General features: G+C 60.1%; 1 protein-coding gene and 1 long non-coding RNA gene across 4 annotated transcripts in view; one reads left to right on the forward strand and one right to left on the reverse strand.

The window, feature by feature from the left end:
• Positions 1-23,119, forward strand: part of PIK3C2B (phosphatidylinositol-4-phosphate 3-kinase catalytic subunit type 2 beta) — a 33,719-nt gene extending 10,600 nt beyond the window's left edge. The window contains exons 5-34 of one of the 2 annotated variants that reach the window (XM_050985236.1): positions 1,012-1,132; positions 3,042-3,153; positions 3,816-3,895; positions 4,583-4,646; positions 6,475-6,621; positions 8,751-8,784; positions 10,198-10,393; positions 10,622-10,648; positions 12,701-12,823; positions 14,138-14,305; positions 14,679-14,790; positions 14,877-15,019; positions 15,747-15,935; positions 16,020-16,113; positions 16,190-16,284; positions 17,263-17,443; positions 18,203-18,310; positions 18,400-18,492; positions 19,030-19,159; positions 19,349-19,485; positions 19,580-19,749; positions 20,288-20,444; positions 20,531-20,640; positions 21,095-21,296; positions 21,384-21,508; positions 21,587-21,704; positions 21,874-21,955; positions 22,041-22,147; positions 22,224-22,352; positions 22,439-23,119. In XM_050985236.1, the coding sequence (XP_050841193.1) occupies positions 1,012-1,132; positions 3,042-3,153; positions 3,816-3,895; positions 4,583-4,646; positions 6,475-6,621; positions 8,751-8,784; positions 10,198-10,393; positions 10,622-10,648; positions 12,701-12,823; positions 14,138-14,305; positions 14,679-14,790; positions 14,877-15,019; positions 15,747-15,935; positions 16,020-16,113; positions 16,190-16,284; positions 17,263-17,443; positions 18,203-18,310; positions 18,400-18,492; positions 19,030-19,159; positions 19,349-19,485; positions 19,580-19,749; positions 20,288-20,444; positions 20,531-20,640; positions 21,095-21,296; positions 21,384-21,508; positions 21,587-21,704; positions 21,874-21,955; positions 22,041-22,147; positions 22,224-22,352; positions 22,439-22,627 (3,743 nt within the window). In that variant the 3' untranslated portion in view covers positions 22,628-23,119. The remainder of the gene's footprint in view (positions 1-1,011; positions 1,133-3,041; positions 3,154-3,815; positions 3,896-4,582; positions 4,647-6,474; positions 6,622-8,750; positions 8,785-10,197; positions 10,394-10,621; positions 10,649-12,700; positions 12,824-14,137; positions 14,306-14,678; positions 14,791-14,876; positions 15,020-15,746; positions 15,936-16,019; positions 16,114-16,189; positions 16,285-17,262; positions 17,444-18,202; positions 18,311-18,399; positions 18,493-19,029; positions 19,160-19,348; positions 19,486-19,579; positions 19,750-20,287; positions 20,445-20,530; positions 20,641-21,094; positions 21,297-21,383; positions 21,509-21,586; positions 21,705-21,873; positions 21,956-22,040; positions 22,148-22,223; positions 22,353-22,438) is intronic. The other variant, XM_050985237.1, reaches the window with a different exon arrangement.
• Positions 10,335-10,759, reverse strand: LOC127060804 (uncharacterized). 2 transcript variants are annotated; one of them, XR_007780133.1, is made up of 3 exons: positions 10,688-10,759; positions 10,484-10,585; positions 10,335-10,432 (listed from the first exon to the last, which is right to left on the reverse strand). It is a non-coding gene; the product is annotated as an uncharacterized LOC127060804 (long non-coding RNA). The 2 variants fall into 2 exon arrangements; XR_007780134.1 differs by having other exon boundaries at positions 10,484-10,610; positions 10,662-10,721.
• Positions 23,120-23,235: the final 116 nt, after the last annotated feature.

The raw sequence follows: 23,235 nt of genomic DNA on the forward strand, positions 1-23,235 counted from the left end.
TCCCCACCATTCCCCCAGTCCCACCATTCCATCCATCCCCACCATTCCACATTTCTGGCAATCCCACTAGTCCACCATCCTCACCAATCCCACCATTCCCATCATTTCCCCATTCCCACAAATCCCACCATTCCACCATCCCCACTGTTCCTTCAATCCCACCATTCCCCCAATCCCACCAATCCCTCAATCCCACCATTCTCCCATCTCCACCATTCCCCCATTCCCATCATTCCCATCATTCCCCCATCCCCACCATCCCCACTGTTCTCCCAATCCCACCAACCCCTTAATCCCACCATTCCCGTTCTGCCCACCAATCCCACCAATCCCTCAATCCCACCATTCCCCCATTCCCCTCAATCCCACCATCCTCCCCCATTCCCCTCATCCCACCATCCCCATCCGCCCCCAATCCCACCAATCCCTCATCCCACCAATCCCCCCATCCCCATCCCCAATCCCACCATTCCCCCCATCCCCCCATCCCACCATTCCCCCCCCAATCCCACCAATCCCTCAATCCCACCAATCCCTCAATCCCACCAATCCCTCAATCCCACCATTCCCCCATTCCCCCCAATCCCACCATTCCCCCATTCCCCCCAATCCCACCATTCCCCCCAATCCCACCAATCCCTCAATCCCACCATTCCCCCCAATCCCACCAATCCCTCAATCCCACCATTCCCCCATCCCATCCCCATTCCCCCATCTCCCCATTCCCCCCAATCCCACCATCCCCCATCCCCCCAATCCCACCATCCCAATCCCCAATCCCACCATCCCCCCAATCCCACATCCCACCATTCCCCTCCCAATCCCCCCAATCCCTCAATCCCACCATCCCTCCCATCCCCCCAATCCCAACCATTCCCACATCCCCAATCCCACCAATCCCACCATTCCCCCAATCCCAACAATCCCTCAATCCCACCATTCCCCCATTCCCACCATTCCCACCAATCCCACCATTCCCAAGGATTCCGGGGCCCTTCCTGTCCCCCCCAGGCTCCTCCACCGTGGACCTGCTCATCTACCAGGCCCTGTGCTACACCCACGACGAGCTCCACGCCGTGGACGTCGAGGATTTCCTGCTCAAAATCTGCGGCCTGGAGGAATTCCTGCAGAAGTGAGTGGCCGAGGGGGAAAAAACAGGGAAAAACGGGGAAAAGGAGGGGAAAAACAGAGGAGAAATGGGGAAAAAAACCCAGGAAAATGGAGGGAAAAACAGGGGAAAAATGGGGGGAAGATGGGGAAAAAACAGGGAAAAAATGGGGGGAAAAAACAGGGGGAAAATGGGGGAAAAATAGGGGGAAAAACAGAGGAGAAATGGGGAAAAAACAGGGGAAAAAAACCCTGGGGGAAATGGGGGAAAAAAGGGGGGGAAAACAGGGGAAAGTGGGAAAAAAACAGGGAAAAAATGGGGGGAAAAACATGGGGGAAAGGGGAAAAAAAGGGGGCAAACAAAATGGGGGAAAACGGGGAAAAGGAGGGGAAAAAACAGAGGAGAAATGGGGAAAAAACCCTGGGGGAAATGGGGGAAAACAGAGGGAAAACCAGGGAAAAAAATGGGGGAAAACCAGGGGAAAAATGGGGGAAAAACAGGGGGAAAATGGGAAAAAACAGAGGAGAAATGGGGAAAAAACAGGGGAAAAAAACCCCAGGGGGAAATGGGGGAAAAAAAGGAGGAAAACAGGGAAAAACAGGGGAAAAATAGGGAAAAAACAGGGAGAAATGGAGAAGACAGGGGAAAATGAAGAAAAATGGGGGGAAAAAAGAGAAGAAAGGAAAAAATTGGGAAAAACAGGGAAAACATGGGAAAACCAGGGAAAATCCATGGCAGGAGCACCAGGGTGTGATGAACCAGGGCTGATCCAGCGAGCACAGCAGGATCTTCTCTGCTCCTTTTCCTGCCTCTGGAGCTGCTCCTGCCAAAAGCAGCGTTGGGAATGTCTTGGGAATGTTGGTCCCAGTCAGGCTGACCCCAAAACCCCTGGAAAATCAGCTGGGAGCTGCCAAAAATGCTTTTTGGAGGAGAATTCTGTAAAAGCCGTGGCAGGGAGCGGAGCCTGGATAAATCCCAGCCCTGGGTAAATCCCAGCTCCAGAATTTTCCCTGTCATTCCCAGCTCCATGGTTCTCCCTGTCATTCCCAGCTCCAGAATTCCCCCTGTCATTCCCGCTCCCAGATCCCTGCCCCGCTTCCCACGGATCCCTGGGCAGGTCCTGGCAGGCTCCGGAGGGGAAGGAGGGAGAACAATTCCTCATTCTCTGAATTTCCTGGTGCCACAAAGGTCCCTGTGCAGGCAGGGCGGCCACCCTGAGCCCCGGCCAAGGCTGCCTGGCTGGGGGATACCGGGATTTTGGGGCAGCCAGGTGGGATTTTAGGGTACCCAGGTGGGATTTTGGGGCAGCCAGGTGGGATTTTGGGGTGTGGGATGAGCCTGTGGAGCTCTCCCTGCACGTTTGGCAGGCTTGAATTCACCCAGCCCTGCAGGAAGCCTGGTTTCACTGTGAACCCCATCAAGGCTGCCTGGCCAGGGGATTTTGGGGCTCTCAGGTGGGATTTTGGGGCAGCCAGGTGGGAATTTGGGGCAGCCAGGTGAGATTTTGGGGCTCTCAGGTGGGATTTTGGGGCTCTCAGGTGGGAATTTGGGGCAGCCAGGTGGGATTTTGGGGCTCTCAGGTGGGATTTTGGGGCTCTCAGGTGGAATTTGGGGCAGCCAGGTGGGATTTTGGGGCAGCCAGGTGGGATTTGGGGCAGCCAAGTGGGATTTGGGGCAGCCAGGTGGGATTTGGGGGCTCTCAGGTGGAATTGGGGCTCTCAGGTAGGATTTTGGGGCAGCCAGGTGGGATTTTGGGGCAGCCAGGTGGGATTTGGGGCAGCCAAGTGGGATTTGGGGTACCCAGGTAGGATTTTGGGGCTCTCAGGTGGGATTTTGGGGCTGTCAGGTGGGATTTGGGTCTCTAAGAGGGGATTTTGGGTCTCTCAGGGGGGATTTTGGGGTGTGGGGTGAGCCTGTGGCCCTGTCCCCACAGCAAACACGCGCTGGGCAGCCACGAGCACATCCAGCAGTGCCGGAAATTCGACACGGACATCCGGCTGCAGCTGCTCCGCAGGAAGGGGGTGCGCAGCGAGCTGGCCCGCACGGTGGGTGTCACCAACCTGGGGCACAGGGGTGGGTGTCACCTCCCTGGGGCACAGGGGTGGGTGTCACCTCCCTGGGGCACTGAGGGGTGGGTGTCACCTCCCTGGGGCACAGGGGTGGGTGTCACCTCCCTGGGGCACTGAGGGGTGGGTGTCACACCATGGGGTCAATGTCACCTCCCTGGGGCACCGGGGTGGATGTCACCTCCCTGGGGCACTGGGGGGTGGGTGTCACCTCCCAGGGGTCAATGTCACCTACCTGGGACACTGAGGGGTTGGCGTCACACCATGGGGTCGATGTCACCTCCCTGGGGCACTGGGGGTTGGTGTCACCTCCCTGGGGCACTGGGGTGGGTGTCACACCGAGGGGTTGGTGTCACCTCCCTGGGACACTGAGGGGTGGGTGTCACCTCCCTGGGACGCTGAGGGATGGGTGTCACCTCCCTGGGACACTGTGGGGGTTGGTGTCACCTCCCTGGGACGCTGAGGGATGGGTGTCACCTCCCTGGGACACCGTGGGGTCAGTGTCACCTCCCTGGACACTGAGGGGTCCGTGTCATGCTGTGGGGTTGGTGTCACCTCCCTGGGACACTGCTGGGTCAGGGTCACACCGAGGGGCCGGTGTCACCTCCCTACAGCCCTGCTCAGCCTCTCTGTGTCCCCAGGCCAGCGATGACCAGAGCCCGTCCACCCTCAACCACCACATCCACCTGCAGGAGCGACCCATCAAACAGACCATCAGCAGGTAGGGCTGGGGACACGCTGGCACTGTCCCCACTGCCCACCCAGGGGGTGGCACGGTGGCATTGTCCCCACTGCCCACCCAGGGGGTGGCACGGTGGCACTGTCCCCAATGCCCACCCAGGGGGACACGCTGGCACTGTCCCCAGTGCCCACCCAGGGGGTGGCACGGTGGCACTGTCCCCAGTGCCCACCCAGGGGGACTGTCCCAAGTGCCCACCTAGTGGGGACACGCTGGCACTGTCCCCAGTGCCCCCCCCGGGGGTGACACGGTGGCACTGTCCCCGGTTGCCCACCCAGAGGGTGACACGGTGGCTCTGTCCTCAGTGCCCACCCAGAGGGTGACACGGTGGCTCTGTCCTCAGTGCCCACCCAGAGGGTGACATGGTGGCACTGTCCCCAGTGCCCACCCCAGGGGGACTGTCCCCATTGCCCACCTAGGGGGTTACATGGTGGCACTGTCCCCATTGCCCACCCAGGGGGTGACACACTGGCTCTGTCCCCAGTGCCCCCCAGAGGGTGACACGGTGGCTCTGTCCCCAGTGCCCACTCAGGGGGACGTGGTGGCACTGTCCCAGTGCCCCGCAGGGGGGGACGTGGTGGCACTGTCCCCAGTGCCCACTCAGGGGGACGTGGTGGCACTGTCCCCGGTGTCCCCTGGGCGGGCTGAGCGCTGTCCCCTGTCCCCCAGGCAGGCCCTGAGTCTCCTCTTCGACACCTTCCACAACGAGGTGGACGCGTTCCTGGCGGCCGAGGTGAGGCCAGCGCTGGTTTCGGGGGGATTTTGGGGGATTTTTGGGGCCTTTGGGGGGTTTGGATCCTCTGGGAACGCAGCGGGCAAAGGGAGCGGTGCTGTCCCAAACCTGGGATTGGATCCGGGTGGGAATGCCTGGCTCCTCCCCTGGGCGGGATGGTGGGATTGGATCCGGGTGGGAATGCCTGGCTCCTCCCCTGGGCGGGATGGTGGGAATGCCTGGCTCCTCCCCTGGGCGGGATGGTGGGATTGGATCCGGGTGGGAATGCCTGGCTCCTCCCCTGGGCGGGATGGTGGGATTGGATCCGGGTGGGAATGCCTGGCTCCTCCCCTGGGTGGGATGGTGGGATTGGATCCTGCTGGGAATGCCTGGCTCCTCCCCTGGGTGGGATGGAGGGATTGGATCCAGGTGGGAATGCCTGGCTCCTCCCCTGGGCGGGATGGAGGGATTGGATCCTGCTGGGAATGCCTGGCTCCTCCCCTGGGTGGGATGGAGGGATTGGATCCGGGTGGGAATGCCTGGCTCCTCCCCTGGGCGGGATGGTGGGATTGGATCCGGGTGGGAATGCCTGGCTCCTCCCCTGGGCGGGATGGTGGGATTGGATCCGGGTGGGAATGCCTGGCTCCTCCCCTGGGCGGGATGGTGGGATTGGATCCGGGTGGGAATGCCTGGCTCCTCCCCTGGGCGGGATGGTGGGATTGGATCCGGGTGGGAATGCCTGGCTCCTCCCCTGGGCGGGGCTCTCCCATGGGATGGTGGGATTGGATCCGGGTGGGAATGCCTGGCTCCTCCCCTGGGCGGGATGGTGGGATTGGATCCTGGTGGGAATGCCTGGCTCCTCCCCTGGGCGGGGCTCTCCCATGGGATGGTGGGATTGGATCAGACACGCAGGGACACTCCCTGGCCATGGACAGAAGGTAATTAATAATTAACGGCCCATTAACAGCAGAGATCTCCTGGAGGGAGGATGGAAGAAATAAATGGAATAGAATAGAATAGAATAGAAATAGAATAGAATAGAATAGAATAGAATAGAATAGAATAGAATAGAATAGAATAGAAAATGTATAGGTAGAGGATATAAAGAGATTAAATAGAAATATAAATAAATATATTATTAAAGTAAACCATGATATAATGTAATGTAATATATAATGTAATGTAATCTATAATAATACTATAATGTATCTATAATAATATAATATAATATAATATATATAATATAATATAATTAATATAATATAATATAATATAATATAATATAATATAATATAATATGATATAGTATGATATAGTATGATATAGATATAATATAATATAAAATATAATGTAATGTAATGTAATATGTATAGATAGAGAATATAAAAGAATAAATATAAATATAAATAAATATACTATTAAAGTATACTATAATATGCTATTAAAATATACTATACTACAAAATACTATAATATACTAATATAATATAATATAATATATATATATAGTATAATATAGTATAATATAATATAGTATGATATAGATATAAATAGTATAATATAGATATAATATAGATATAAAATAGATTTAATGTAGTATAATATAGTATAATATAGATATAATATAGTATAATATAGATATAATATAGTGTAATATAATATAATACAATTCAGATATAATATAATACAAATAAAATAAAAGTACAAATATAATTATAGATATACTATAAACACAGCACAGCACAAATCAAATCTCAGCAATGAAGCCATGAAGAACCTGCCCCCCCATAGCAGCCCCCCCTGCCAGGCGCTGTCGCTGGCCGCCCCCCTGAGCGCCGCGCTGTCCCCAGGGCGATGTCCCCCTGCAGGCCGAGCGGGTGATCCAGGCGGTCACGGCCATCTGCAGCGCCCTGGCGGCCGTGGAGCCGCAGGAGATCACCGCTGCCCTCAACCAGATGCCGCCCTGCCCGTCCCGCATGCAGCCCAAAATCCAGAAGGTGAGCCCGGGGTGGAACAGCCAGGGCTGTGCTGGGGAGGGCAGGGGCCTCCCCTGAAACGGGAAATGTGAAACCTCTTCCTCCTAATTGTTGTAAATGTGAAATTAACGGGGTGTCAGGTAAAGGGATGGGAGAGGAATAACAGTTCTTTGTTAGGGAAATTAAAAATAGAAATGGAATAGTACAAAATAAATCACTGCCAGAGTCAGAGCAGGCCCTGGCACCCTGTGGGTCAGGGTGGTGGCACAGTCCCATCCCAAGGTGGTGGCACAGTCCAATCCCAGGGTGGTGGCACAGTCCTATCCCAGGGGGGCTCAGGGTGGTGGCACAGTCCCATCCCAGGGGGGCTCAGGGTGGTGGCACAGTCCCATCCCAGGGGGGCTCAGGGTGGCGGCACAGTCCCATCCCAGGGTGGCTCAGGCTGGTGGCACAGTCCCATCCCAGGGGTCTCAGGGTGGTGGCACAGTCCCATCCCAGGATGGCACAGTCCCATCCCAGGGTGGCACAGTCCCATCCCAGGGGTCCTGCTCAGGGTGGTGGCACAGTCCCATCCCAGGGGGCTCAGGGTGGTGGCACAGTCCCATCCCAGGGGGGCTCAGGGTGGTGGCACAGTCCCATCCCAGGGGGGCTCAGGGTGGTGGCACAGTCCCATCCCAGGGGGGCTCAGGGTGGTGGCACAGTCCCATCCCAGGGGGGCTCAGAGTGGTGGCACAGTCCCATCCCAGGGGGGCTCAGAGTGGTGGCACAGTCCCATCCCAGGGGGCTCAGGGTGGTGGCACAGTCCCATCCCAGGGGGGCTCAGGGTGGTGGCACAGTCCCATCCCAGGGTGGCTCAGGGTGGTGGCACAGTCCCATCCCAGGGGGCTCAGGGTGGTGGCACAGTCCCATCCCAGGAGGGCTCAGGGTGGTGGCACAGTCCCATCCCAGGGGGGCTCAGGGTGGTGGCACAGTCCCATCCCAGGGGGCTCAGGGTGGTGGCACAGTCCCATCCCAGGGGGGCTCAGGGTGGTGGCACAGTCCCATCCCAGGGAGGCTCAGGGTGGTGGCACAGCCCCATCCCAGGGGGCTCAGGGTGGTGGCACAGTCCCATCCCAGGGGGCTCAGGGTGGTGGCACAGTCCCATCCCAGGGTGGCTCAGGGTGGTGGCACAGTCCCATCCCAGGATGGCTCAGGGTGGTGGCACAGTCCCATCCCAGGGGAGCTCAGGGTGGTGGCACAGTCCCATCCCAGGGGGCTCAGGGTGGTGGCACAGTCCCATCCCAGGGGGGCTCAGGGTGGTGGCACAGTCCCATCCCAGGGGGGCTCAGGGTGGTGGCACAGTCCCATCCCAGGGGGGCTCAGGGTGGTGGCACAGTCCCATCCCAGGGGGGCTCAGCCCTCCTGCAGTGCCAGCTGTGGCTCTGCTGGAGCAGGGATCCTGCACAAGGGGGGAGTTTTCCTCTGCAGCTCCAGGGCTGCTGGAGATGGGCCTGCTCTCCCTCTGGGAATGCAGGGCAGCAGGAAGCTGCTCCTCTGGGAATGCAGGGGGCAAAGGCTGCTGGGCTGTTCCCAGGGCAGATTGGATCCAGGGAGGAATGCTTGGCTCCTCCCCTGGGCAGGTGGAATTTGATCAGCACTGCAGGGACACTCCCTGGCCATGGACAGCAGATAATTAATAATAATTAATAATTAATGTCCCATGAACAGCAGAGATCTCCTGGAGGGAGGATTGGCTGTGGGAGAGATAAAGACCCTGCCCAGTGAGCAGCAGAGAGCTGCCCCACCTTTAACAGATGGGAAATAGAACCCACACTCACCTTGCAGCCCGGAGGAACTCAGCCAGGAGTGGGAGGGGAAGAGAAATTGTCACATCTGGCTCTTTTCCCTCCTTTCCACCACGTGGAAAATCCCTCAGTAGCCGGGAGCAGCCTGGCTCTGGCAGCCTGGGGTGGTTACATAAAATCTGCCTTGGCAGCACTCAAGGGTTTCTTCTCTTCTTTTTTGTGGTTTCTCTCCTTTTTTTTTTTTTTTTGTGGTTTCTTCTTTTTTTTTTTTTTTTTGGTGGATTCTCTCCTTTTTTTTGGTGGTTTCTCAATTTTTTTTTTTTTTTTTTTGCTTGTTTTTTTTTTTTTTTTTTTTTCCCTCCACAGGATCCAAACGTTCTGGCCAAGAGGGAAAATCGAGGTATTTCTCTCCTCCTTTCTGGGCTCAAGTTCGTGCCATGCTTTTCATCTTCAAACCCCTCCTCCCCCTTCAGTTCTCCAGGCCAAAAAACGGGCTGGAAACCGGTCTGGTTAAAAAAGAAAAAAAGAAAAACAACAACAACAAAAAAAAAAGGATTTTGGGGGGTGTTCTTGCTCCTTGTGAGCTCCAAATGGAAAAATTTGGAATTCCCCTCACTCCAAATGGGAAATTTGGAATTCCCCCATCATTAAGTCATCCTTGAGTGGGGGGGGAGGCAATGTGGGGGGTCCCAAATCCAGATTTGAGGGATGGATCCCTGAGGGATTGATGGATCCCTGAGGGATTGATGGATCCCTGAGGGATTGATGGATCCCCAAGGGATTGATGGATCCCTGCCCCTGTTTTTCTGAGGGATTTATGGATTCCTGAGGGATTCATGAATTCCTAAGGGATCAATGGATCCCTTCCCTTGTTTCCCCGAGGGACTGACAGATCCCTGAGGGATTGATGGATCCCTGTCCATCTTTCCCTGGGGTATTGATGAATCCATGAGGGATCAAATGGATCCCTTTCTGCATTTCCCTGAGGGACTGACAGATCCCTGTCCATGTTTCCCTGAGGGACTGACAGATCCCTGAGGGACTGACAGATCCCCGAGGCACTGAGGGATCCCTGTCCATGTTTCCCTGAGGGATCCATGGATCCCAGTCCATGTTTCCATGAGGGATTGATGGATCCCTGTCCATGTTTCCCTCAGGGACTAACAGATCCCTGTCCATGTTTCCCTGAGGGACTGACAGATCCCTGAGGGATTGATGGATCCCCAAGGAACTGACAGATCCCTGTCCATGTTTCCCTGAGGGATCCATGGATCCCTGTCCATGTTTCCCTGAAGGATCCATGGATCCCTGTCCATGTTTCCCTGAGGGATCCATGGATCCCTGTCCATGTTTCTGAGGCACTAACGGATCCCTGAGGGACTGACAGATCCTTGAGGGATTGATGGATCCCCAAGGAACTGACGGATCCCTGTCCCTGTTTCCCTGAGGCACTGACGGATCCTGAGGGATTGATGGATCCCCAAGGCACTGAGGGATCCCTGCCCATGTTTCCCTGAGGGATCCATGGATCCCTGTCCATGTTTCCCCAAGGGATCCATGGATCCCTGTCCATGTTTCTGAGGCACTGACGGACCCCTGAGGGACTGACAGATCCCTGAGGGATTGATGGATCCCCAAGGCACTGAGGGATCCATGGATCCCTGCCCCTGTTTCTGAGGCACTGACGGATCCCTGAGGCACTGAGGGATCCCTGTCCATGTTTCCCTGAGGGATCCATGGATCCCTGCCCATGTTTCTGAGGGATTGATGGATCCCTGAGGCACTGAGGGATCCCCATCCCCGTTTCCCGCAGAGAGGATCGTGGAGAGCCTCACGGCCGCCATCCTCAACCTGGTGGAGCTCTACTGCAGCACCTTCAACGCCGACTTCCAGACGGCCCCGCCCGGGAGCCGCGAGCTGGGCGTGGCACAGGAGGCGCGGCTGCTCACCTGTCCCCTGGCCTTCACTGTCTACGCCACCCACCGCATCCCCATCACCTGGGCAGCCAGGTAAGGCCATCACCTGTCCCCTGGCCTTCACCCCATCACCTGGGCAGCCAGGTAAAGCCCTCACCTGCCCCCTGGCTCTCACCCCATCACCTGGGCAGCCAGGTAAGGCCCTCACCTGTCCCCTGGCTCTCACCCCATCACCTGGGCAGCCAGGTAAGGCCCTCACCTGCCCCCTGGCTCTCACCCCATCACCTGGGCAGCCAGGTAAGGCCATCACCTGTCCCCTAGCTCTCACCCCATCACCTGGGCAGCCAGGTAAAGCCCTCACCTGCCCCCTGGCCCTCACCCCATCACCTGGGCAGCCAGGTAAGGCCCTCACCTGCCCCCTAGCTCTCACCCCATCACCTGGGCAGCCAGGTAAGGCCCTCCTCACCTGGTTTGCAAAGCCAGGTGGCTTCTAAGGAAAGCAGGAGGCTCAATTGAAATGGAAAATGTAACCCCCCCCCTCAGGATTATTATAAGTTTGAATTTAAGGGGTTCGCAGGTGGGAATAGGAATAACAGGGTTTTATTAGGGAGGTTAAAATACAAATGCAATAGTATAAAAAAAAACCCCACAAAAAACAAAATCCCAGAGTGTTTTCCTGGGATCACTGGCATTGGGACACCCTAAAATCCCAGAGCATGTTCCCGGGATCACTGGGACACCCCAAAATCCCAGGGCATTCCCGGGAATACTGTCACTGGGACACCCCAAAATCCCAGCACATTCCTGGGAATACTGTCTCTGGGACACCCCAAAACCCCAGGGTGTTCCCGGGATCGCTGGCACTGGGACACCCCAAAATCCCAGAGCATGTTCCTGGGAATGCTGGCTCTGGGACACCCCAAAACCCCAGGGCATGTTCCTGGGAATGCTGGCTCTGGGACACCCCAAAATCCCAGGGCATGTTCCTGGGAATACTGTCACTGGGACACCCCAAAACCCCAGGGTGTTCCCGGGATCGCTGGCACTGCCAGCCAGGGCGGGATGTCACCGCAGCTCGGGCAGGGCTGGCTCATCCCGAGGCCACCGCGCCACCCGGGGGAGGTGACAGATGGCCCCGCGCCCCGCGCCGCCGGCGTGGCCCCTTTGTTCCGCTCCTCCGTGCCCGTGCCCGGCGCGGGGGGGACCGGGAGGCGACCGGGAGGGGACCAGGGGGTGGCGACAGCGGCGCCGGCAGAGCCGCCCCGCCGGGGACCCCTCGCCTTTGTCCTTGTCCTTAATGTATTCCCCCTGGTGAGTGGCTCCGAACAAAGCGGCGAGCCTGGGAAATGCCGCCAGCCCCTGACCCCCGCGCCCCGCAGCGCTGCCCGGATTGTCACAGCCCTGCCCGGATTGTCGCAGCCCTGCCCGGATTGTCGCTCGGCACCTGCCACATGGCAGGGCCCCCCCGTGTGCCGGAATGCGCCGTGCCATATGGTGCTGGGGACATCGGGAGGGGGGGAAATGTCCCCGTTCTGTCCCTTTTTCCCACCCTCGGGGCAGGATTTCGGGGCTCTGGTGATCCCGGTTTTCCCATCCTTGGGATAGGATTTAGGGGCTCTGGTGATCCCGGTTTTCCCATCCTTGGGATAGGATTTAGGGGCTCTGGTGATCCCAGTTTTCCCATCCTTGGGACAGGATTTAAGGGTTCTGGTGGCCTTGGTAAAGCCTCACCCATTTCCCATCCTCAGGTCAGGATTTAGAGATTCTGGTGATCTGGGTTTTCCCATCATTGGGGAAGGATTTAGGGGTTCTGGTGGCCTTGGGAAAGCCCCCTCCTCTTTCCCATCCTCAGGACAGGATTTAGGGGTTCTGATGATCCCGGTTTTCCCATCCTTGGGGCAGGATTTAAGGGTTCTGGTGGCCTTGGTAAAGCCCCACCACCCCTTTCCTACCCTCGGGGAAGGATTTAGGGGTTCTGGTGATCTGGGTTTTCCTATCATTGGGGAAGGATTTAAGAGTTCTGGTGGCCTGGATAAATACCCACGCATTTTCCATCCTTGAGGCAGGATTTAGGGGTTCTGGTGACCTGGGTGGGGAAGGATTTAGGGGTTCTGGTGACCTGGGTGGGGAAGGATTTAGGGGTTCTGGTGACCTGGGTGGGGAAGGATTTAGGGGTTCTGGTGACCTGGGTAAAGCCCCATCCCCTTTCCCATCCTTGGGACAGGATTTAGGGGTTCTGGTGATCCAAGTAAAGCCTCTCCCACCCCTTCCCCATCCTCAGGGCAGGATTTAGGGGTTCTGGTGGCCCAGATAAAGCCCCCCCAACCCCTTCCCCATCCTCAGGACAGGATTTAGGGACTCAGGTGACCCCACCCGGCTCATTGGGCGTTTCTCCCGCAGTTATGAAGATTTCTACCTCTCGTGCTCCCTCAGCCACGGCGGGAAGGAGCTGTGCAGCCCCCTGCTCACCAGGAAGGCCCACGTCTACAAATACCTCTTCCACCTCATCATTTGGGACCAGCAGTAAGGCCACGGGCTGGCCACGGGGGTCCCACCCACGCCTCCTTCATCATCCTCCCCATCATCATCCCCTCCCCTGCTCCTCCTCCCCTCCGTGCCGTTTCTTTTTTTTTTTTTTTTTTGGGTGTTGGAAGTTTTTGTGTCATTGCCCGGAAATAGCAACCCCCGGGAAAGGGGATCTGCTCCCAAAATAGCACCGGGAGCAGGCGGGGAGGCCGTGCTGAGCCCTCGCCACGCCTGGCATCCACGGCGGCCCGGGAGGTGGGGATGGGACGGGATAATTTTAGAGGGCGCCGGTGCCCCCAAGGACAGGAGCCCGGCGGGACGGCGGCGAGCCCGGGGATCCTTCCCCGTCCTTCCCGCGGGATGTAGCTGCCACCCCGAGCTCCCTGGGAGCGCCAGAGAGGAATCCCAGCCCCGGGGGTCCCCCCGGGTTGTGGGGCAAGGTCAGTGCCCGGCGGGGCTGTCACTGGAGGGCCATGGCCCTGCGGTCACCTTCGTGGGACGGAGAGCGCAGCCGGGCTGCCCGGAGCTGCCGCGGCTCCTGCTGGCTGTCCCCAAACCTGCGGGGTGGCCGGGACTTCAGGGAATTCCAGAGACTTCCAGAAACTTCCAAAGACACCCGGGTGCCTGCAGAAAAGGCGGCTGTAGGGCCGGGCTCTCCTGGGGCATCCAAGGAGGGGACCCTGGCACCCTGAACCTGATCCTGGCACCCTAAGCCCATCCCTGGCACCCTGAGCTTGTCCCTGACACCCTGAGCCTGTCACCTGCACCCCAAACCTGTTCCTGGCACTTTGAGCCTGCACCCTGAACCTGTCCCTGGCACCCCCAGCCCATCCCTGGCACCCTGAGCTTGTCCCTGACACCCTGAGCCTGTCCCCTGCACCCCAAACCTGTTCCTGGCACCTTGAGCCTGTCCCCTGCACCCTGAACCTGTCCCTGGCACCCCCAGCCTATCCCTGGAACCCTGAGATTGTCCCTGGCACCCTGAGCCTGTCCCCTTGCGCCCCCAGCCCGTCCCTGGCACCTTGAGCCTGTCCCCTGCACCCTGAACCTGTCCCTGGCACCCTGAGCCTGTCCCCTGTGCCCCCAGCCCGTCCCCGGCACCCCAAGCCCATCCCTGGCACCCCGTGCCCATCATTGGCACCCTGAGCCCATCCCTGGCACCCTGAGCCTGTCCCCGGCACCCCAAACCTGTCCCTGGCACCCCAGCCCGTCCCCGGCACCCTGAGCTGGTCCCTGGCACCCTGATCTCACCCTCTGCACCCCGAGCCCATCCCTGGTCCCCTGAGCCTGTCCCCACCCTCTCTCCTGCAGGATTTGCTTCCCGGTCCAGGTGAACCGGCTGCCCCGGGAGACCCTGCTCAGTGTCACCCTCTTTGCCGTGCCCGTGCCACCCCCGGGCAGCTCCTCCGACGCCAACAAGCAGCGGAGGGTCCCCGAGGCCCTGGGCTGGGTCACCACCCCCCTCTTCAACTTCAGGCAGTACGTGGGGTGTGCTGGGCATCCTTGGGTGGGCACAGGAGGGTCTCCAGCAGCTTGGGGTCCCCAGAACCTCGGGGTCCCCAGTGCCATGGGGTTCTCTGCACCCTGGGCATGGCAAGAGGCTGGGCTGGCATCCCTGGGGACAGGGACAGGAGGGTCCCCAGAACCTTGGGGTCCCAAGTGCCATGGGGTTCTCAGCACCGTGGGCACAGGGAGGGGCTGGACTGGCATCCTTGGAGGGCACAGGAGGGTCTCCAGTGCCGTGGGGTCCCCAAAACCTCGGTGTCCCCAGTGCCTCAGCACCAGCAGCAGTGCCACCCTCGTGTCCCAGCAGAGTGCCCCCCCCCCAGTGCCACCCTTTGTCCCCCCCCAGGGTCCTGACCTGCGGGCGGAAGCTCCTGGGCTTGTGGCCGGCCACTCAGGACAACTCCAGGGCCAGGTCGAGCGCCCCAAACTTCAACCAGCCCGACAGCGTCATCCTGCAGGTACGTCCTGGCACTCCAGGGGCACTGACCCCCCCCCCCCCGCAAAGCTCCTCCTGGGGGTCCCTCACCCTCTCCCTCTGCCCCAGATCGACTTCCCCACCTCGGCCTTCGAGGTGAAGTTCACCAGCCCGCCCGCGGCCGGGGCCAGCCCCAGGTACGACTTCGGCAGCCTGGGGGAGGAGGACCAGCGCCAGCTGCGGGAGGCCATGCAGAAAAAATCCCTTTATTGGTAAATAAACCCGGGGGGACACAGGTGACACCGCCCTGGCACGCACAGGGGGTGTCACAGGGCGAGTCCCTCCCTGCGGGGCTGGAGGTTTTGGGGCTGGGGGGTTCTCCCGTGCTCTGCCCTCCCTGTTGTCCCCTCCTCGGGGACAGCTGGACGGTGCCTCGGCCAGGCTGGCACGGCCGGAGCTGCCCAGGGGGGATCGGGTGTCAGCAGCTGCCCAAAGGCCAGCAGGGCTGGCTCGGGGGTCCCTGGGCAGGGGGACAGCCAGGGACAGCTCAGTGCCCCCAGGGCACAGCTGGCTGTCCCTCAGCAGGGTCCTGCTGCCACCAGGCCATCCATGCCAGGGGAAGGGCCGTGATGCAGGGAGGGCTCAGGGGATTTATTGGGGGGCAGAGGGGACACGCACCCCATCCTGCCAGCCCTGTTCTGGTCATGTGTGAGGAGGGCACAGGGGTGCCACCGCCCCATTCTGCCACCCCCATTCTCTCCACGCACAGTGGGGCACAGGAATGTCACCTCCCTGAGCTCCCACGTGTTTTGGGGTCACAGGGATGCCACCTCCCAATCCTGCCACCGCCATTCTCTCCACACACAGTGGGTCACAGGGATGCCACCTCCTCACCCTCCCACATGTCCTGGGGTCACAGGGATGCCACCTCCTCACCCTCCCACCCCACGCCAGCCCAGCCACGCCCTCCCTGACGCTGTCCCCACGGTGTCCCCTCAGGCTGACGGACGCGGACCGGCAGCGGCTGTGGGAGAAGCGCTGCCACTGCCACGCGTCCCCTGGCACCCTGCCCATGCTGCTGGCCAGTGCCCCCAGCTGGGACTGGGGCTGCCTGCCCGACATCTATGCCCTGCTCAGCCAGTGGACCTCCATGAGCCACCAGGACGCCCTGGGGCTGCTGCACGCCACGTAAGCCACCCCTGGCTGTGGGGACACCCCGTGCCCTGTGGGAGGACGCTGTCACCCCATGGAATGTGTCCGTCCTGGCTGCAGGTTCCCAGACCAGGAGGTGAGGAGGACGGCCGTGCAGTGGATTGACTCCATCTCGGACACGGAGCTGCTGGATTACCTGCCCCAGCTGGTGCAGGTGAGCGGTGGCACCGGGGTGTGCCAAGGGGTGCCCGCCGGTGCCACCGTGCCCCTGTGACACTGTCCCTGCGCAGGCTCTGAAGTACGAGTGCTACCTGGACAGCCCCCTGGTGCGCTTCCTCATGAAGAGGGCGATTTGTGACCTGAAGATCACCCACTACTTCTTCTGGTGGGTTTGGGGGGCTCTGGGAGCTGTGGGGGCACCCTGAGCCTGGCCTGACCCTGTGTGTCCCCAAACCAGAGGGGACCCTGAGCCTGGCCTGACCCTGCGTGTCCCCAAACCAGAGGGGACCCTGAGCCTGGCCTGACCCTGCATGTCCCCAATCTGATGGGGTCCCCGAACCTGGCCTGATGCCATGAGTCCCCAAACCAGAGCAGTCCCTAAGGCTGGCCTGACCCCACATGTCCCCAATCTGGTGGGGTCCCCAAGCTTGGCCTGACCCTACATGTCCCCAAACCAGAGGGGCACCTTGAGCCTGGCCTAACTCCACATGTCCCCAAACCAGGTGGGACCCTGAGCCTGGCCTGACCCTGCATGTCCTCATACTGGGCAGGACCTTGAGCCTGGCCTGACCCCGTGTGTCCCCAAGCTGGCTAGGACCCTGAAGTTGGCCAGACCCCACAGATCCCCGAGCCTGGCCTGACCCCACGTGTCCCCAAGCTGAGGGCCAACTCAAGCCTGGCCTGACACCGCATGTCCCCAAGCTGAGGGCCACCTCAAGCCTGACCTGACCCTGTGTGTCCCCAAGCCGAGGGCCACCTCGAGCCTGTCCTGACCCTGTGTGTCCCCAAGCCGAGGGCCACCTCAAGCCTGGCCTGACCCCACGTGTCCCCAAGCCAAGGGCCACCTCAAGCCTGGCCTGACCCTGCGTGTCCCCAAGCTGAGGGCCACCTCAAGCCTGGCCTGACCCCGCATGTCCCCAAGCTGAGGGCCACCTCGAGCCTGTCCTGACCCTGTGTGTCCCCAAGCCGAGGGCCACCTCGAGCCTGTCCTGACCCTGTGTGTCCCCAAGCTGAGGGCCACCTCGAGCCTGTCCTGACCCTGTGTGTCCCCAAGCCGAGGGCCACCTCAAGCCTGTCCTGACCCTGTGTGTCCCCAGGCTGAGGGCCACCTCGAGCCTGTCCTGACCCCGCGTGTCCCCAGCAGGCTGCTGAAGGACGGCCTCAAGGACTCCCAGTTCAGCATCCGGTACCAGTACCTGCTGGCAGCGCTGCTGTGCTGCTGCGGGAAGGGGCTGCGCGAGGAGTTTGACCGGCAGTGCCTGCTGGTCAGCACGCTGGCCAGGCTGGCACAGCAGGTCCGGGACGCCGCCCCGTCCGCCCGCCAGGTGGGTGCCGCGGTGCTGGGAGGGGTGCCAGGGGTGCCAGCCCTCTGTCCCACACTCAGCCCTCCTGTCCCATGCCCACCTGGTCCCATCACGTTCCTACCCTATCCCATGTGTGCCCGGGGGTTTGCCCGCTGTGTTCCATGCGTGCTCCATCCTGTGCCCACCCCATCCCATGCCCACCCCTCTCCATCCCATTTCTATCCCATGGTCATCCCATCCCATCCCATCCCATCCCATTCCCACCCTGTCCATGCCTGCCCTATCCCACGGTCTCTCTATCCCTTGCCCACCCCATTCCATTTCCATCCCATCCCACCCTATCCCATGCCCATCCTCCCCATCCCATTCCTACCTTGTCTCTTGCCCATCCCACCCTATTCCAATGGGTCCCATCCTATCCCATCCCATTCCCACGGATCCCATCCTACTCCATTCCTTCCCCGATCCCACCCCATTCCCACGGATCCCACCCCATTCCCATGGATCCCATCCCACCCCATTCCCATGGATCCCACCCCATTCCCACCCCATTCCCATGGATCCCATTCCCACCCCATTTCCATCCCATTCCCACGGATCCCACCCCATTCCCACGGATACCATCCCACCCCATCCCCACCCCATTTCCTTCCTATTCCCCACCCCATTCCCATGGATCCCATTCCCACCCCATTCCCACGGATCCCACCCCATCCCCACCCCATCCCCACCCCATCCCCACCCCATTCCCACGGATCCCACCCCATTCCCGCCCCTCAGGCCATCCTGCGCGAGGGGCTGGAGGACGTGGCGCAGTTCTTCAAGGCCCACGGCTCGTGCCGGCTGCCGCTCAGCCCCAGCCTGCTGGTCAAGGGCATCGTGCCCCGGGTGAGTGCCAGCCCCGGGGGGCTCGGGGGGCTCCTCTGCCCGCTCCCGGCTCGCCCTGACCGCCTGCCCCTCCCTCCTTCCCACGGCAGGACTGCTCCTACTTCAACTCCAACGCCGTCCCGCTGAAGCTCTCCTTCCAGAACGTCGATCCGCTCGGGGAGAACATCCGCGTCATCTTCAAGGTCAGCCTGGAAACGCCCTTGGAAACGCCCAAATCCTGGCACAGCCCTCCGAGATTCCCCCCACTCTGGGCTCTGAGGGCTCTGATGGCTCTCCCCTTGCTTTGGTGGCTCTGGTGGCTTTGGTGGCCCTGATAGCTCTCCCCTGGCTCTGATGGCTCTGGTGGCCCTGATGGCCCTGATGGCTCTCCCCTGGTCCTGATGGCTCTGGTGGCTCTGATGGCTCTCCCCTGGCTCTGAGGGCTCTGATGGCTCTGGTGGCTTTGGTGGCTCTCCCCTGGCTCTGATGGCTCTGGTGGCTCTGATGGCCCTGATGGCTCTGGTGGCTCTGGTGGCTCTCCCCTGGCTCTGGTGGCTCTTCCCTGGCCCTGATGGCCCTGGTGGCTCTGATGGCTCTGGTGGCTCTGATGGCCCTGATGGCTCTGGTGGCTCTGGTGGCTCTCCCCTGGCTCTGGTGGCTCTTCCCTGGCCCTGATGGCCCTGGTGGCTCTGATGGCTCTCCCCTGGCCCTGATGGCCCTGCTGGCTCTTCCCCCGGCAGTGTGGCGATGACCTGCGGCAGGACATGCTGACGCTGCAGATGATCCGCATCATGAACAAGATCTGGGTGCAGGAGGGGCTGGACATGCGCATGGTCATCTTCCGCTGCTTCTCCACCGGCCGCGGGCGAGGTGAGACGGAGTTTGGGTGTCCCCAGGGCTCCCTGGTGGGGCTGGGGATGGCCCAGGACATCCTGATCCCACCAGCCCTTCCCTGTCACGCCGTGGTGACGGGTGGGGAGCAGTTGGGTTGGTGACTGAGGGGGTCGGGGTCGTGGTTCTGGGGGTTGAAGGGTCTCACCCCACTGTCCCACCTGCCAGGCATGGTGGAGATGATCCCCAACGCCGAGACCCTGCGGAAAATCCAGGTGGAGCACGGCGTGACCGGCTCCTTCAAGGACCGGCCGCTGGCGGACTGGCTGCAGAAACACAACCCCGAGGAGGATGAGTATGAAAAGGTGAGGAAGAATCCCTGCTCCTCATGTCCCCCATTCCAGGGACCAGCCCTTTGCTTCCCATCGTATCCATCCTTTCTCCTTCCCTCCTTTCCAGGCCGTGGAAAACTTCATCTACTCCTGTGCCGGCTGCTGCGTGGCCACCTACGTGCTGGGCATCTGTGACAGGCACAACGACAACATCATGCTCAAGACCACGGGCCACATGTTCCACATCGATTTCGGCCGGTTCCTGGGCCACGCCCAGATGTTCGGCAACATCAAGAGGTGAGAGAGGCCCCTGGGACCTCCTGCCCTCATCCCTGCCGAGGGGGAAGCTCTTGGTCCTGGTGTGGAGTGACATTTCCTTCTTCGTGTCCTGGTGGTGGGTGACCTCTCCCTGTCATCCCAGTGGTGGCCATAGTGATCTCCCCCTCTCCATGTCCTGGTGGGAGGTGACCTCCCTCTCTCCCTGTCCTGGCAGTGGTCACCTCTCCCTCTCCTCATCCTGGTGATCAGTGACCTCTCCCTCTCCTCATCCTGGTGATCAGTGACCTCTCCCTCTCCCTCTCCATGTCCTGGCAGTGGTCACTTCTCCCTCTCCTCATCTTGGTGATCAGTGACCTTTCCCTCTCCTCATCCTGGTGATCAGTGACCTCTCCCTCTCCCTCTCCCTGTCCTGGCAGTGGGTCACCTCTCTCCCTCTCCTCATCCTGGTGATCAGTGACCTCTCCCTCTCCATGTCCTGGCAGTGGGTCACCTCTCTCTCTCTCCTCGTCCTGCCCCCCACCCCTGCTCACTTTGTCCCTCCTGTCCCCCGTCTCAGGGACCGTGCACCCTTCGTCTTCACCTCGGACATGGCGTATGTCATCAACGGCGGGGACAAGCCCTCCAGCCGCTTCCACGACTTCGTGGACCTGTGCTGCCAGGCCTACAACCTGATCCGCAAGCACACCCACCTCTTCCTCAACCTGCTGGGGCTGGTGAGAGCTGGGGGGCCACAACGTTCCCCTCAGCGTGGCACGGGGGTCCCTTTGTCCCCTGTCCTCACCCCTGCCCTCCCTGCCAGATGCTGTCCTGCGGCATCCCCGAGCTCTCCGACCTGGAGGACCTCAAGTACGTCTACGACGCGCTGAGGCCACAGGACTCTGATGCCGATGCCACCACCTACTTCACCAGGTAGGGGACACGGGCAGGTGACACAGCAGTGGCTGGAGGCTCCCTTGGATGGTGGTATCACAGATGTGTTTTATGAAAAATCCTTTCCTGAGGATTTTTTCTCCTGAGAAGCTGAGAGGCCTCAGGAACAAAATGTGAACAATGATTCTCTGCTGCTGTGGAATCAACAGGTGGATCTGGGATTGGTCCATGTTGGTTGTTTTTAATTAAAGGCCAATCACAGTCAGCTGGCTCGGACTCTCTGAGAGTCAGGGGCTTTTGTTATTCATTCCATTCTTTTCCTATTCCTTTTCAAGCCTTCTGCTGAAATCCTTTCTTCTATTGTTTTAGTATAGTTTTAATCTAACATATATCATAAAATAATAACTCAGCCTTCTGAAACATGGAGTCAAGAGCCCCATCTCTTCCCTCTCCCTGGGACTCCTGTGAACATCACCTGGTGGCTTTGTTGCAGGTTGATCGAGTCCAGCCTGGGCAGCGTGGCCACCAAGCTCAACTTCTTCATCCACAACCTGGCTCAGATGAAGTTCACGGGCTCGGAGGCGCGGCCCACGCTGTCCTTCGCGCCCCGCACGCACACCCTCAAAACGTCCGGCCGGATCCGCGACGTCTTCCTCTGCCGCCACGAGAGGGTCTTCAACCCCAGCAAGGGCTACGTGAGTGGGGACAGCTGGGGACAGGCCCAGGCTGGGTTGGGGACACCCCAGCTCCCCATGTCACGTCACAGCCCTGCCTCTCCGCAGACCTACGTGGTGAAGGTGCAGAGGGACAACCCCGGCGAGGTCACCTTCGTGCAGCGCACCTTCGAGGAGTTCCAGGAGCTGCACAACAAACTGCGCCTCCTCTTCCCCTCCTCGCTGCTGCCCAGGTACCTCTGAAGCCCCTCAGGACCTCCCAGGGGGTCCCCAAAACCTCCCAGGACCCCGCTGAGGGTCCGTCCCCGCAGCTTCCCCAGCAGGTTTGTCATCGGGCGCTCGCGGGGCGAGGCGGTGGCCGAGCGGCGCAAGGAGGAGCTCAACGGCTACATCTGGCACCTGATCCACGCTGCCCCCGAGGTGGCAGAGGTGGGGACACGGGGTGGGGGCTGCGGGGAGGTGGGGACAGCGCCAGGGCCACCACCGGCGGGGTGGGGAAACGCTCGGGGACAACGCAGCTCTGTTGGCGTGCCCCGGTTTGGAGTGGCGGGGATGTTGTCATGGCTGTCACCACTAATGTCACCTCCTGACCCTGCAGTGTGACCTCATCTACACCTTCTTCCACCCCCTGCCCCGGGATGAGAAGGCGGCTGGAACCAACCCGACCCCAAAGCCGGCAGGTGGGGAAGGGGTGATTTGGGGGGGGGGGGATGATGGCAGGGGGTGACACCAGGAGTGTCCCATCCCTGCTGTCCCCCTCTCCAGACGCCACGTGGGCTCGATCCCTGGGCAAGGTCGGCGGGGAGGTGAAACTCTCCATCTCCTACAAGAACAACAAGCTCTTCATCATGGTGATGCACATCCGAGGGCTGGTAGGACCCACAGGAGCGGGGTTGGGGGGGCTGTCCCCTCCCTGTGCTCACGGCGTGTCCCCAATCTGCCCCACAGCCACCCCTGCAGGACGGCAACGACCCCGACCCCTACGTCAAGACCTACCTGCTGCCCGACCCCCAAAAAACCACCAAGAGGAAAACCAAAGTGGCCCGAAAAACCTGCAACCCCACCTACAACGAGATGGTAGGAGGAGGGAGCGGGGTCGCATTTGGGGCGTCCCCAGGGGTGGCCGTCCGTGGCTGAGGGTTTGTCCCCGTTGTGTCCCACAGCTGGTGTACGACGGGATCCCCCGGGGGGACCTGGAGCAGCGGGAGCTGCGGCTGAGCGTGCTGAGCGAGGAAGGATTTTGGGAGAACATCCTGCTGGGGGAGGTGGGAATTCGCCTCCGCGACCTGGACCTGGCCCAGGAGAAGATGGGCTGGTTCGCCCTGGGCTCCCGCGGCCACGGCACCCTCTGAGTCCCCCTCCACCAGAAGTGTCCCCAAAAGTGGCTTCTTTTTTAAGTTTACCTTGTGTCAAGGGAGCAACGCGGGGAGGGCGGGGCGCGGGGCGGTTCGGGGGTTATTTCTTCCTTTGGGATATCGGTATTTTAATTTTTTTTAATAACGAGTAGAGTGAGCACCGGGGGCGGAGGGGAGGGGGAGGTTGTGGGGGGGGGGGGGGTGTGGACCCCTCCCCACCTCAGGAATCGGGCAATTCCCACCGCGGGGAATTCGCTCCCAAAGGAGAGCGGCGTGGCGAGTTGCCCGTCCCATGTGGCTGCCGGCCACCCTCGCTGTCCCCGTGCGCTGGGGACATCTGTGTCCTTCCCGCCTGCCACCCGGCCCCGGGGGCGGGCTTGGTGCCTGTGGTGCTTTGTTTACAGCGACAGCTCCGTAAACGGACGAAATGTTTCTCAGGATCGAGAATAATTAACTTTAACCTTTATATTAAAAGTTTTAAATATTGGATCTGGTGGCAGTTGGGGCGTGGGGGGCGGTCTGGTTTCTCCAGGGGTGGGGGAGTTGGGAATCTCCTGCCTTGGGACCCTCCTGCCTGGAACACGGAGGACAAAAAAGGGGATGAA

Source organism: Serinus canaria, chromosome 26 (genome assembly GCF_022539315.1).
Source record: "Serinus canaria isolate serCan28SL12 chromosome 26, serCan2020, whole genome shotgun sequence".
In the NCBI taxonomy this organism is placed as follows: Eukaryota; Metazoa; Chordata; class Aves; order Passeriformes; family Fringillidae; genus Serinus; species Serinus canaria.